Raw genomic sequence first — 13,931 nt, 5'->3', positions numbered from 1 at the left:
TAACTTACAACGTATTGCACAATCCCTCACTAGGGCTTATAGTATTATGTTATATTTAATTTGGTTTCCTATTTCTATATTTTTTATATTTATACTTGCACAAATACACCGAAGCAAATTCGTCATATGTGTGAACCTGCTTGGCAATAAAGCTGGATTCTGTTTCTAATAATAATAACAACAAATGTTACGCGAAAGGAATAATTTTAATGTAAATTTTACAGACCAGGCAATGCAAGTAGTTTACTAATTATTTACTTTAAACAACATAATTATATTTTTAATGAGGTGAGTTTATAAATGCCACACATTCACCACTAATTCACACACTAATCTTTAGGAAGAGCATTCAGATAAGACAAGATAACATTAGATAATAAGAAATTCAAAAATAAAAAAAACGGCATCAGTAATATAATATGAAATATAATAATATAGAAAAATATGAATGGAATAAAAACTAGTAAACAGTATACAGTACATACAATATGTACAGTGAATGTATTGCACATGAACCATTGTATTGCACAGACAAAATGAATATTGCACAATTAAGAGAGTTAACCTGACATAAGAGCAGAGCACTGTTGTCAGTTATGTGTTCACAATGCACTCATGTAAATTGCTAGATCAACAGCATGCGCATACACATGTCAGGTCAATGTAGTGGGATAAAAGGTGATAGATTTCACCTCTGGATTGTATAGAGTAAAAGGGTTATGTAGTTTAACCTAATTGAGAAGATACATAAACATTAGCAATTCTTTTTTAATCTACTTAGCTTAGGTACGCAACTGAAGAAATGTCACTAACATCAGATAAATCCACTGGTTGTAGGCTTTAATTAGTGCGGTAGGATGTGCAAGGGATATTGTGTAGAAGGCCTTCACATGTACGAGGGATATTCACCATCTTGTCCTGAAGTTTGAGGTCAGTTGGTAAAACAGAGCAAGAATTGGTTCCAGTTATATGATTTAAAGCAGCATCTTTTCTCCCCGTCCATCACATTGAACACGGTCTACTTTTCTGTCCCCGTTGCCTGGCAACCTTGTCTCCTCGCATTCACACAATAGGATCATTGACTTGCTGTAATAATGTGGCCGCAACACTTCTGTCATGGTCAAAAATACATTATTCAAATTCATGACATTTCTGCCCGCCGTCTGGATGGATAGTGGTGTTTAGCTTTAGCTCAGGTTAGCTAACCTCTCTCAGACACAAACACTATCTTTGTTGTGTTCACACTCACCTCTCTGCCGTCCATGGTGACACGTACAGCCGCTGAGGATGAACTGGGTCGGGGGTTCAAGGTGAGAGACGAGCTAATGCTTTAGCTAGTTTTCTAGCTAATATCAACAAAAAATGTTAGCAGAGCCATGCTAGCTAATGCTAACGTGGAGACCGGTCTTCTTTGCAGGAGCAGATTAGTGATGAAGAGCGATACTAAGAAGCAGAGGGTGACTCACTCAAATTTTTTTATTTTTACAGGTTTTTCCATTCTGTGTGTCCAGCAGAATATTGAAGACATATTGTTTTTCTCTCTGCCAGGAGTTCTTCGAAAGGAGAAAAATGCAGAAGAAGCTAATAAAGTCAGGGAAAGCTCTGCCATCATCCCCTGGAGACACCACCGCTGGTTCAGACAGCATTGACCTGGTCACTCTGTTCATTGTCAACCAGATTGCTGCTAAAAAGCAAATTAAAGGTAAGAAACGGAAAAGCTTGTGTAGGCAGAAGCTCAGTTTAGTAGAATAAAGAGCTCAGCTCTCTGAACTACTTCTTTAAACATCTGAAAGTAGTTTTTAAAAGTAGTTAATAAGATAATACATACTGTTTTGCATTATGAATCTTCTGTGGTTCAGATTATATAAGATTTAAGACTTTTAACTTAAGACTATAAATGCCTGATAATAGAAATGATAATAATAATAATAATAATAATATCAACAATTGTGTTTACATTGCACCTTTAAAGCAACCGCATGCTTTCAGAGGAGAAAATAAAGCATGCAACATTGAGAGCATCAAATGAATAAACTCAGTTATACAGCTATGCAGAAATGCAAACATACATACAGTAAAAAAGATTCGGTAAAAGCAACCCCAAAATATAAAATCAAAACCTCACACGACTATCTGTTCTATCTGATATGGATCTACCTGTTAGTAAAGCATTTATTGTAAGTGCTAGCAACAGAGGGAGCTGTATCAGTCTGTTGCAGATCTGATGAGCCAAAACTGCATTGTCTCAATCACCTTTAGTCTCTGACCAGGACTCGAACAGTTAGAAGACATACTGGCGGATCCAAGTAGTCCGTTCGAGTGACTGTACTCTGGCTCCAGATCATTTACAGCTTTGTAAGTGATCAAAAGTATTTTAACATGAATTCCAAAAGAGACTCGACGCCAACGGAGCGAGGCCAGAATTGTTGTCATGTGAGAGAAACGGTCGGTTTTGGTCAGTAATAAGGGCAGGATAGTGACCATTGATGGCAGTAAAATCAATTTTTTTTTGTCAGATCTTCCCAAAGTTGCAGTCCTCGGCAGCGGCAGGATAGGATCAAGAAAGCATAATAATCCCCTGGTTCTCCCGATGAGCCCCTGCTCTCCATCACAGCTCATTCTGGTCGAGAGCCAGTCACAGTGCAGGTACAGGTGGAGAATGAGTCGTCTTAGCCAGAGATTCTCCTACACTGTAGCGGTTGATGCATTTAAGAATACTCTGTTATTTGATTTAGATATTTAATCGCAGTCAGATCAAGTTCAGTGAGCAAACATCTTCAGGCTGCAGGAGCTGTCAGATTACTTACTACCTGATTAATGACAGGTCATCTACACTCTATCTTCTATATCTATATATAGTGTTCAAGGAACAAGACAGAAAAGTCATGCTGTTCCACAAGGCTTCAACTGTCGGCAGGTTAGTTTCTCTCCAGTTATTCATATTGTACTTTTTTAAGCACTTCTTATCTTAGATGAAAAGGGATTTATTTTTCTGTCTGACCAGTTGTCACCAGTGCTAGAGTCAGCTTTCTCAGACAACAGTGCGTCTGACTACCGGCAGACCGTGAACAACCCCCTCAGCCCCTTCTCCTCCACTTCAAAAGCCTCTTCAGCCCAAGGTGGTGCTGTGAAGTACTCTGCAGATCAGATGTGCATGAAATACAATGACATAATGTTAATTGTGCTTTTTTTGCATAAGAATATTATTGCACAATCGGTCAGTTAAGTCGTTATCCCACTGCTCTCCACAGGAATGTTCCCGCTGAAGCTGAACCTTCGGCAGAGAGGTCAGACACAGACACAGACACCTCCACCCTGGGACACTTCAGGCCTGGAGCAGATCAAGGTGCTGCAAAGAGAATATTATAGTTTCAAGTTGAAAGGGAAACTGGGATGAATCAGACAGCAGCATTCTCACCTCTATGGCCGCTAAATAACAACAACTTTTTAATTAATCACAACCAAAATGGCGTCATCACCAAATATGTTTTAGCTTCTTTAAGGACATAGCTTAAAATCAAGAAAACCCCATAGCCTTATAATATACCAAACCCATACCAAACTAGCTTTGCATAAATTTCACTACTATCGTGTAAAGATCCAGTGAAAGATTGCTAAAAAATGCACAACATTAGTTGAAGCATCTGCATTGAACCTATGAGAATCCCACTTTGCATTTCCCCTTATAGTTATATTTTGCAAACAAATACATAGGGGTGAGACTTAATTCTCCGTGTCTGCAGGTGTGTCAGAAATAGTATTTTAGACTAGTGGCTGATGTATTGCCAGGAGGTTTTTTCTCAAATATGATTCTTTCTAAAACTTTTTCTAAATTTATTTTGTTAGTTCCAGCCTTTCTCCCACCCCAGAGGTATGATGGACAACATGCCCTGGTCCTGTGGATCAAACCCTCCCCTCTACCAACTGGAGACACCAACAGTTGAGCAAGTCCTGTTTGGAAGTCCAGAACCAGAGTGAGGCCACACAGACCACCACTAGGACGTAGATGGATTATTTGCTATCTTTTATTTTGTAATCGCTCAAAGCTTGTGTGTTTTCACAGCGTCACAGAGGCAAGACACGAGGTCAACTTCTCCCTCAATAACCAACCAGAGGACAAGGATCCCATGATGGACTTCATACTGAACCAGTCAGAGTGCGAGCAGCAGTTTGAGGAGGACCTCTTCAGGGGCTTCGTTAATGAAGACAATGAAAAAGAAGGTAAATTTAGCTGTAAACCGTTAAATTGGCACGATGAGCCTTTTATCCTCAGATTAACATCACATCTAATTGCAGCTTTTCATATTGGGAGCTTAAAATCAAAGATCTACCTAAAAAATGAAACACCAGTCAAATCCTCAGCACCACAGTAAGTGTTTACATCTCATATATAAACATTTAAATGATTATTACTGACAGGATTTATATTTTGAATATGTTCTGATGTTGTTGTTTTTTTCTTTCTTAATCTTTACCATCAGAACTGTACCAGAATCACAGTGCATGGGAATGGAGGTAAAAACATTCTTATGTTTGATGTAGCTATCTACTGCCACCAAGCGGTAGAGTTTGTAACGGTCAATTCTATTTCCTTGACAGCTCTCAAACTCTGATGTCACAAACTTTTGTAAGTTTCTGAAGTTTTATCATCTGTGGTAACTAATGTCCTATGAGGTACTGTATATGCTGGAGGTAGAAAGATGAAAATGAATCGATGCCTTATTTTTCTTAATCCCAAAGCATGTCCTGCACACAGTGGCTCCATGAATGACTGTGGATATTTAGCAAGTTTCGCTTCTTCAGGATGTTACCTCAGTTCAGACTCTACTGACGTAAGTGAAGTTGCATGAGGTTGTGTCCAACCTGCTGCTGCACTGTATTTGTATAGTCATCTTAGACTTTATTTAAATCGATTCTTCAAGGCCAAACATCAAGCACCACTTTTCTCTTAAGACATAATATTTCACATTAACTGTTTTGTGTTTTCCTTTTCTAACTGTATTAGGACGAAGATTACTGCCCACCATGTCTCCAGCCTTCTGCTTCTTCATATGTGGAACAAGCCTGTTGTGTAGACACCTCAAACCAGGGCTCACAGGTTAGACCGAAACAAGGTCACTCCCAGCCCCAGCCTCTTACTCCCCGCATAAATCCCCAAACAAACATCAGAGTTGACGAAAAAGGTATGGAGAGGTTGGCTTACCCAGACATATCTTCAGGAAATAACGGGCGACAGAGAAAAAACACGCCGGCTCAATCTGCATCTTCTCACCCTCTAGTTCAACCTCTGAACCAAGAGGTTTGCAAGTGCCAAAAACCATCTGGCGGAACTCGAGATGCAGGAACTCAAACTGTCGCCATCCCCACTGCCGAGATGTGCGACACCTCCACTCAGTACATCTTCACTGCAGACGGTGCGTCCAGACAGCCTGTGTTCAGCGTGCACCTTCCACCTGTCGGCCTGTCGATGCAACATGCAGCCACAGGGAGGCAGACTGACAACGCTGCTCAGCCGAACACACTCTCAGCTTCAACAGGGAATGGAGGGAAGAATACGCCCTGGAGCAAGAAGAAACCCGAGGCTGATTCTCCACCAGGCAACAATGGGAAAATATTCCTGAAGCTACCCATCAACTGCTATCCAGATTTTGCGAACGCAACTGATGCCAGAGGTATAACAGTGAGATACTTCAGAAAGAAATGAATAACACTGATTTCGCCAACTCCTAATTGTGTTTCTGATTTAGGTGAGGAGAGTGAAGAGGACAGCGATGAGAGGGAGCGACACGAAACGGACCATGTGATGATGACAGACCTCTCGGAGAGTGCGAGGGAGCTCCTCAGGAAATAGCAGATATTTTGGCCCTGCTTAACGAGAGGAAGACTTAGGAGAGGTGACGCAGCTGAACAAAAAGAAGCTGGATGGAAGGAGGCAAGAATTGAAAAATATGCCCGTTCTGTGCATTTGTTTTTTAGATTTCAAAGTATTGTTCAAAATTAGTTTTAAGGTGTAAAACCACATAGAGTATTCAGTGTTTGTTCACAAAGACAGTGAAATAAAGCCCTGAAAAGCCTTTGTCTGATTCATAACTTTATTTCTTTCCCTGTATACATATTCAAGTGTTAAGATGTCATTAAGATATTTTTATTTTATAGAATATAAACTCTAGCAAAACATTTAAAGCTTCAACAATAGTCAAATAAACTATACATCACTTGTTTTATTTTATTTGTATTCTGTTGTTCCTTGTAAACTAGAAACACACCTAGTTGGTTCACATAGAAAAACAAATTACAACCATTTCACCATAAGAACACATGAAAACTTCCCCATTGTGGTGGAGGACGGCGTAGATATTTGGTCAACATTAGCTTTTTGTTACATAATCTGGGTCATCGCTTTATGCTCTATCTGTAATAATACTCTCGGTATAAAACTAGTTCGTGTTGTTTTGAGTTAAAACAATATCTTCACTTGGGGACTGATTCTTTTCTTTGCTTTTAAACCAGTAAAAACTAGTCTCCATTTGTTTAAAGGGGACATATTATGCCCATTTTACCACAGTTGATATGGTTCCTTGGGGTCTTAATGAAATGTCTGTAACATATTTTGGTCAAAATACCACAAGGATCATTTAAAACAGCACCCTTTTTACCCTGTCTAAAACAGCCCTCCTCAGATTGACCTGTTTTGAGTGCCCCCCCCTCACCCCCGGTGAACCTGGCTGCGAGAGCCCCAGCTCCCCAGCGCAGCCCCGCAGTGGGAGCAGTGGGAGCTTGAGCTGGCGCAGCAGCAGCATCCTTCCACACTGTTGAGTCAACGTTTGGATGTGATCCGGGGGTCCCTTGCTTATGCAGTCACTTAAATGTCTGACGGGTAGCAGCAGCGAGCTAACGCTAGCCGGGGAGCCGGGCTCCCCTTGCCGGGGGAAGCCCCTACATGGAAATTTTGTGACTATGATGTTTACTTCGGTCGTAATCCCATTCGACGCACTCTAGCGTATCATGGTTGCATGTTTCGGCCTCACGCCGGGTTCACACCGGCCGCGGAAGCGACGCCAAAGCGTGGCGTAAGCGCCAAGCCTTAAAAAACAGCTGGCTCCCATCCACTCCCATGTTAAACCGTTGTGCTGTTCACACTGTTTGAGAGCAAAACTTTAGTTTAATTTGTAAACACTACACCTAGCATTGGTTTGAGAATTCTGACAGACTTGTTGGACACAAAAGGTCGTAGAGCAGATGTGTCACAGAAGCAACATGAGGAGAATAACTGAAGCTGGAGCGCAGGAAATCTGAGCGTAAGCAACTAAATGTCTGAGTGCAAGCACACAGTTTGGGCATAAGCAGGGGCTATATGACTACAAACTCAGGGATTTGAGAGAGACTATTACAAAATCTGAAAGGGAAATCTTTGAAATCTGAATAAAGACAGGAAAAAAATTCAATACATTGTAATTTAGTTTTTTAGATTTTTCATTGCTTCTTGAAAATAATGGAATACGTATAAGCGTCTGCTTGCAAGTTTCAAAAATAAAAATCAATCAATTTGAAATTTAGAGCATGCTTAACAAACTGATCAGCAGATCCAAAACTACAATTAGTAAAAAATGTGCTGTGAATGAAATCTATGTTAACTTTTTCAAAGTGTGTTTGAAGGACATTTATTGGGTTTCCAAATGAAAGTGCTGGATGCTATGCGATCACTGTTTTACTATTTATTAGAGGACTAATGTTTATAGATCTAACATAGCAGTCATATCTAAATGTGATAGATTGAAATTTTGCTCATTTGACAAGGCAATTTAAAAATCATATGAATTCATTATGGGTTAATACCATGGTCTGTCATGAGAACCCTTTTCATCGAACACAGAAACAGCGCAACCTGTTGACGCCTCAAATAATCAGTTTTGTTAAAGTGAATCCCTTGTTAACTTACTGACAGTTTTCGATACACTGAAACTTATGTGTATGTGACTAAGAACCTCACGCACTTTTACTTCTACAAAACAACACTGGCAAATTACACTTAGTCCTACTCCTCGACGTGTTGACACGAGAACCACGTACAGTAACTGGTAAGCTCTGCTATTTTGTACATAAGGCTATGGAGGAAGACGAAAAATAGAAATACATTAAATCATAATAATAATAAAAAAATAAAATTCCGCCATAGGTGAGAGGCAAATATGTACATGTCACATTAAAAATAGCTAGGTAGACTTATAACTTGACGAAACACTTACAAGTCCACATTACGAATGTAACTGAAAAATGGCCATTAGGCACCTTCACGATACACAGGCACTAATATTATCATGTTAAGATAAAACTAATTGTTTTTAATTCAGCACCAAGGATAGAGGACACTGGCTGTTTTTGTGTGAAATATTATTAAACTGGGAATATATCCAGCAGTGGTGAGTTGCTATCGTTTATAGCATCGGGCCATAGAGACTGAATGAATGAGATTGGAGATTAAACTGTAGTCTCCATAGTGTTATGTTCAAATAGCCTTTTTTGAGACGCAGATAGGGAACACAACCAACCAGAAAAACAAACTATGCTGAAGAGATATTCATAATTTGTGCAAAATTCTAAATAATTCTAAATAAATAAATAAACATAAATAGTCCGTATAAGTTCTATTTCCTCTCAGTGCTACTGCAGTGGTGTCTTTGTTTGTGCACCCACTGACAATAAAGGTTGCTGATTTTACTGTGCAGCTCTCGTGTTTGCCTTTCATAACAAATATGAGAGTGAACACAAGCTGAGACTAGTCTAGGAGGAGCTGACGTTAAAGCATCACTACGCAACAAGTTAAAACAGCAGCTCAAAAATTTGTTTGATGATACACTTACTTGTTATAGGGAGAATGGAGCCTCTTTCCTTCCCACTCTTTATTCTGAACGTCTGTTCTTACTCTATATAACTTTAGTGAGTTGTGTGTTTCTGCGAGAAGTGTGTCACTGACTGAAAGTCGCAGCTTTAATTGTCAGAATCCGGTCCAGCAAGTTCAAGATTAATGTTGAAAGACTTAGAAGTCATTTCAAACCAGAGTTTATCTCCATTATTCAGAGGAAACATTTAAAACATTAAGAGTTGTGTGCAGCAGCTCTTGTGGCTCAGGAAGCTGGGGATCATGGGTAATATCCAACGTTCAGTTAATATTCAGTTCAGTGAGAGGGAGTACACATTCAGAACTCTGGTGAACACATTGACAGGCTTTGTTTTGTTCTCTACATTAAAAAAACAATTGCTCGGACACTGAGCCCAACATAATAAATCACCATGAGTAGCTGCAGAGGGCGCTGTTCATCAGTAAATGTTACATAGTGCTGCTTTAATCCGCGATGCTACAAGCTTAAAACGACATGTAACCGAGACGTGTTTCATATAGAAAGGCAAAATTGTTCTACAGATCGACGATGAGTTACAACGGCAGTCACGCCAACAGCAACATTGTGGACCCACACTTCCAGGTTTCCGAGACCACGATCACTATTAACGACATGGCTATGTCGTGTTATTCTTCTTGTATTGTACTGTATGTACAACATTATATAGAAATCCTAACTGATACATACTCAAAGAAAAAGAAACATTTGTGCCACAGCTCCTTTTGTAAAATACGTCATCATGGCTGGACGTCCCTTTCACATGAATATATGTCATGTTTCCTGACACTGGATCTCTGTGTATTTATGTAAAATCTCTTTATGTGTGGAAAAGAGAATGTTTTCGTCTTTTCTATGGCATGGTTGAGAATTCAGCCGTTTACTAAAGCAGCTTGTTGTCAGCTCAACCTCAGTCCAGAGATTATCTTAAAACAAAATGGTCACACTCAAACTCAAGCTTCGTCCTTGATTTTTGGCTTCCTGAATTGACTGATTTGAAAGTGAACTCACATTGCTGATATAAGCAAAAGGACTTTTTAGCTGTTATCAAACAACAGTGAGGGAAATCAGGTACTCCTTAGCTCAAGTCTAAAAAAATTATAAATATTACACACCCAACATCTCTGCAGAGGGAAAATACAACAGCACCCAAAACTCTCCCTAGTCCACGTCAGATGCGTCGTTGTCTGATAGATGATAGTTTGAGCCTTTGACCCGGATGTACTCGACCTGCCGTCCCTCGTCAGAATCGGTGGCGCCACAGGAGCAGAGCTGGTTCTCGAAAAGCGCCTCGATCTCCTCCAGACGCCGGCCTTTGGTCTCTGGCAGGCATCCGTAGATGAAGATGAAACCCAGTAAGGCCATACTGGAGTAGAGGAAGAAAGCTCCTGGGGAGGGGGATGAAAAACACACTGTCACTGCATGGTTCTCTCAGTTGAGAGAGAAAACAGCCTACTATCAGAGACACTGTCTTTTAGGATTGATAGTCAGGTGGATAGACGTAGTTAGAAATTGCCCAAAGAACCCAAATCACATTAAAAGCCCTTGAAATCTCTTCCATAAATCAAATATTCTCCATATTGCTATAGCCCTGAACCCCTTCCCTTTGAAATTCATTTATTTTTTCATTCCTACTGTAATCCTAATTTCAGTAATTTATTTTATTTGTATTTAATTTCTATTATCTATTTATTTATAATTTAAGTATTTGTTTATTTCCAACTATTTATCTATTGTATTTTATTTTATTTTATTCTGATGTACATTTTTATTGGTGTATATGCATTTTTCTTTTTTAAGTTCCTCTCTATGTTGAAACAGTTTTTAAATCAAGTGTTAATCATAAGAAACAAAACAATGCTATAAGAGAGAACGGCAACTAACCCATCGCCATGACTAAGGGAGCTGCCCCCTTTTTTTTCTGAACACGTTGACTTGCTGTCGTTTATCATCCAGGAGAAAGAGCCTGCGATAGTGACAGCAGACCCAGAGGGCAGCTAATATTAGATCTTGACCGCCTGCGTATATGTGTGCCAATGTATTATCGCATCGCTTTCAGGCTGCTAGTCACCATACGATAAATGTGAGGTAGAAGTAACATGCCCCTGTCAGAGTGACATTACAGCAGGTTAACAGGGGGAGGAAATAACTGCATAGAGACACAAATACACATGGAAAAACAAGCCTTCTTACAGAAACACTGACAGAGGATTGATGAGATTTCTTTCCAAATATAATCTCTATTTTCCCTCTTCTCAAAGCACATTGACATTTTAAATGAACAGATATAGCATTATAATAAATACCAGTAACATTTGTATGACAACAGCATCCACGTGTGTCTTTAGTTTTCGCCAAATCTTTTCATTCGCAGTGAACGATTTTTATAAACCGGATAGATGTATGAACGACTCAGATCGATCGTCGACACGCCGCATTTCAGGATGCCTCCGCGATCGGGCCTGATGGATCAATTCGACAGCGTCACGAAAGGTCAGTTTCTTCCTGGCTGAGGAGAAACCTGCTGTTGAGCCACATTGACTGAGGAGGTGTAGAAGAGCGTTGGAGGGGGAGGGGGGATGCCTCAGTGTCAATTAGCTTTTACTTCCTCGATGGTGTTGCCGTAAGGTGAAGATGAAGGGGTGTTACACAAGATCTGCTCATTGGGTTAAGTACACACTGATGTCGAGGAGCAACTGTTCCTGAAAGAAGCTTTTATTCTGATTAAAATTACACTCTGAGTTCAGCTTTTAGATAAGGGAAAATCATGGGTTCACCGACCCAGATCTATCTTTATCTTTTTATTCCACAAAAATAAAGAATAAAAGATTTGAATTAGTAGAGCTTGACTCATATGGATTGATGGTGGCTGGCACCAATGCATTTTAGGTATAAAAATATATATTTTTGGATATATCAGCCAAAATATATATTAAAACTAATTTTGTAATGATTTTGTTTCATGCCTATGACAAAGAAATGTAACTGACACCTGATATTTTAAAGTTGAACCATAAACATTATTATGAATAAAAATAAAATAAAAATATGCACCAAAATATGTAGAGCTTGATCCTTATTTTACATAATATATAAAAACATATGCGAACTCGATTAATTGGTACGGACCATAGTAGGTGATGTACTGAGCCAGGTGGAGGAAGGTGACAGACACCAGAATGTTGAAGGTCCAATTGATTCCGGCAGCGCAGGCGTTCCCTGTGCTCCTCGCCCACAGCGGGTAGATCTCTGAGTTGATGGTCCACGGCATTGGACCCATCCCTGAGAGGGAGAGATAAGAGGTGAGGCCTGGTGGTGATGACGTTACAACAGAAGAACAGATGGAGTATGACTGTGTATGCTGTGTACACATTGAGATTAAATTCTGGTATGTCCACAATCGCCGATCAAAAACCGGTGTCTAATTGGAATCTAATCTCCTGGAATTAATTAAAATTATTATGTTTTTACATGAGGCTTGTACACTTCAGGGGCTTTCTGCCAGGGTCACAATAAAAACAGCCATAGTGCAAAGCAGTTACAATCTACAATAGAAAACTGTGCATCTAGCAAGGCCCAACAGTCCCCTTTAAATTCAATCAAGCAGCACCAAATTCCACAACTTCAAAGACATCAGTCTCCTTCATATGCCAGATTTTTTTTATCAAGATTTTCATAGAGATCCATGAATTATTTCCTGTGAAAATGTAAAAAAAACAACAACACCTCACACATTAACGACAGTGATAAAAATTGCTTATTCTGCCCCTTTGTCCTAATGCATGCCAACATTTAATGGCTTCCTTCTTGTCCCATGTATCATGCTTACAACACGTTTTGTGGATATCCAGTCAGCTGTATTTGTGTAGTCCTGCTTACAAACAAACAAACCAAATAAACAAATGAATGAGCCAATGACCTGATCAAGCTGAGTGAAAGGAGCCAGATCCAAATGAGGACACACACTCATTATGCACCATGTCATAGTGGGTTTCTTTGTGTTAATTATAAGAGTAAAGCCTTAATTTAGAGATAACCAGTAAGAAATTTGTTAATTGTTGCCATGAGGAATGGTCCTGATGGTTTTGGTGCCCCGGTGATCACGGACGCCGGTAGGATTTCTCTTAATACTAACGGTCGGTGTGACTGTAACAGTGAGGGGTCAAGCGAAGCAAAAATCCCTCTCCTCTTTTTGATGCTTTCGGTTTCAACTTTAAAAAATAAACTGCGGATCCCGAGGTGATAGGGGGATGGCTGAGATGAGATGGCAGAATTGGCAGGCTGTTAAAATGGTATGTTTATTAGGTCTTTAAGGTTTAAAGTGGACTGCATCCTCCCTCATCCCCCTGACACTTGACAACTGGAGAGGACCAAACATGGCTGAAGGGTAAATTCACGCTTATAAACTGACTGCATGCAGAGAGGTATAGTTGGAAGAGGTTAGCCGGCGGGACGCAGAAGCATTACCTGGAGCGAAAGCAGCCAGGTAGAGCACCAGACCCAGCAGAACCAGCCAGGAGTAGGAGGTGGGACAGTAGTTGTAGGCCCAGTACGTCTGATCTCTCATCAGGCTGGAGTTGGAGCATCTGGAAGATATGTTTAATATACGTCATTTCGCATTCAGTGATTGAATTCATGTTCTAATCCTATGTTATTAACAAGTTTCCTCCCACCACAGCAGAGCTTCCTCTCTGCTGAATCCTAGATTGCTCATCCCTGCATCCTGTGACTCACCTGCCCCATGCGGCTCGCTCGGTGGAGGCCTTATTGACTGCAACACAGGAGGAGGCGAGGAGTGCCGAGCCATTCTCACGGTAACAGAAGCCACACCCAGGGTCCAGCATGCACGGCTCACACAGCCTGCAGGCCACACGGCAGACACAGCACAGATTAACTATAATTCCTAATGAGCACAATCATTTACAGTACTCTCCTCAGTTGACTGTATGATATATTTTAAAAAGAAAAGATTCTCAGTCCAGTGTGCAAGTGAACAGTCACGGAAAATACAATAGAAGCATTTCAGTATTAAAC

At 40.2% G+C, this 13,931-nt stretch overlaps 2 protein-coding genes across 2 annotated transcripts in view; one reads left to right on the top strand and one right to left on the bottom strand.

The window, feature by feature from the left end:
• The first annotated feature begins 1,262 nt into the window (after positions 1-1,262).
• LOC128429173 (uncharacterized) lies at positions 1,263-6,074 on the top strand. The gene is made up of 15 exons (XM_053415456.1): positions 1,263-1,310; positions 1,549-1,702; positions 2,517-2,646; positions 2,860-2,917; positions 3,005-3,119; positions 3,252-3,346; positions 3,847-3,974; positions 4,064-4,221; positions 4,297-4,369; positions 4,482-4,515; positions 4,600-4,627; positions 4,741-4,832; positions 5,006-5,183; positions 5,280-5,672; positions 5,748-6,074. The coding sequence occupies exons 1-15, from the start codon at positions 1,263-1,265 to the stop codon at positions 5,849-5,851; spliced, it is 1,788 nt and encodes a 595-aa protein (XP_053271431.1). The 3' UTR covers positions 5,852-6,074.
• Positions 6,075-10,058: 3,984 nt separating this feature from the next.
• The window catches only part of LOC128428908 (proton myo-inositol cotransporter-like), a 55,156-nt gene continuing 51,283 nt past the window's right edge, over positions 10,059-13,931 (bottom strand). The window contains exons 7-10 of the mRNA XM_053415183.1: positions 13,632-13,757; positions 13,365-13,483; positions 12,027-12,179; positions 10,059-10,285 (exon numbers count right to left, since the gene is read on the bottom strand). Coding sequence (XP_053271158.1) covers positions 10,059-10,285; positions 12,027-12,179; positions 13,365-13,483; positions 13,632-13,757 — 625 coding nt within the window. The remainder of the gene's footprint in view (positions 10,286-12,026; positions 12,180-13,364; positions 13,484-13,631; positions 13,758-13,931) is intronic.

Source organism: Pleuronectes platessa, chromosome 22 (genome assembly GCF_947347685.1).
Source record: "Pleuronectes platessa chromosome 22, fPlePla1.1, whole genome shotgun sequence".
NCBI lineage: Eukaryota > Metazoa > Chordata > Actinopteri > Pleuronectiformes > Pleuronectidae > Pleuronectes > Pleuronectes platessa.
Note: the sequence above shows the minus strand (reverse complement) of the source record. Positions and strands in the feature narration are given on the sequence as shown.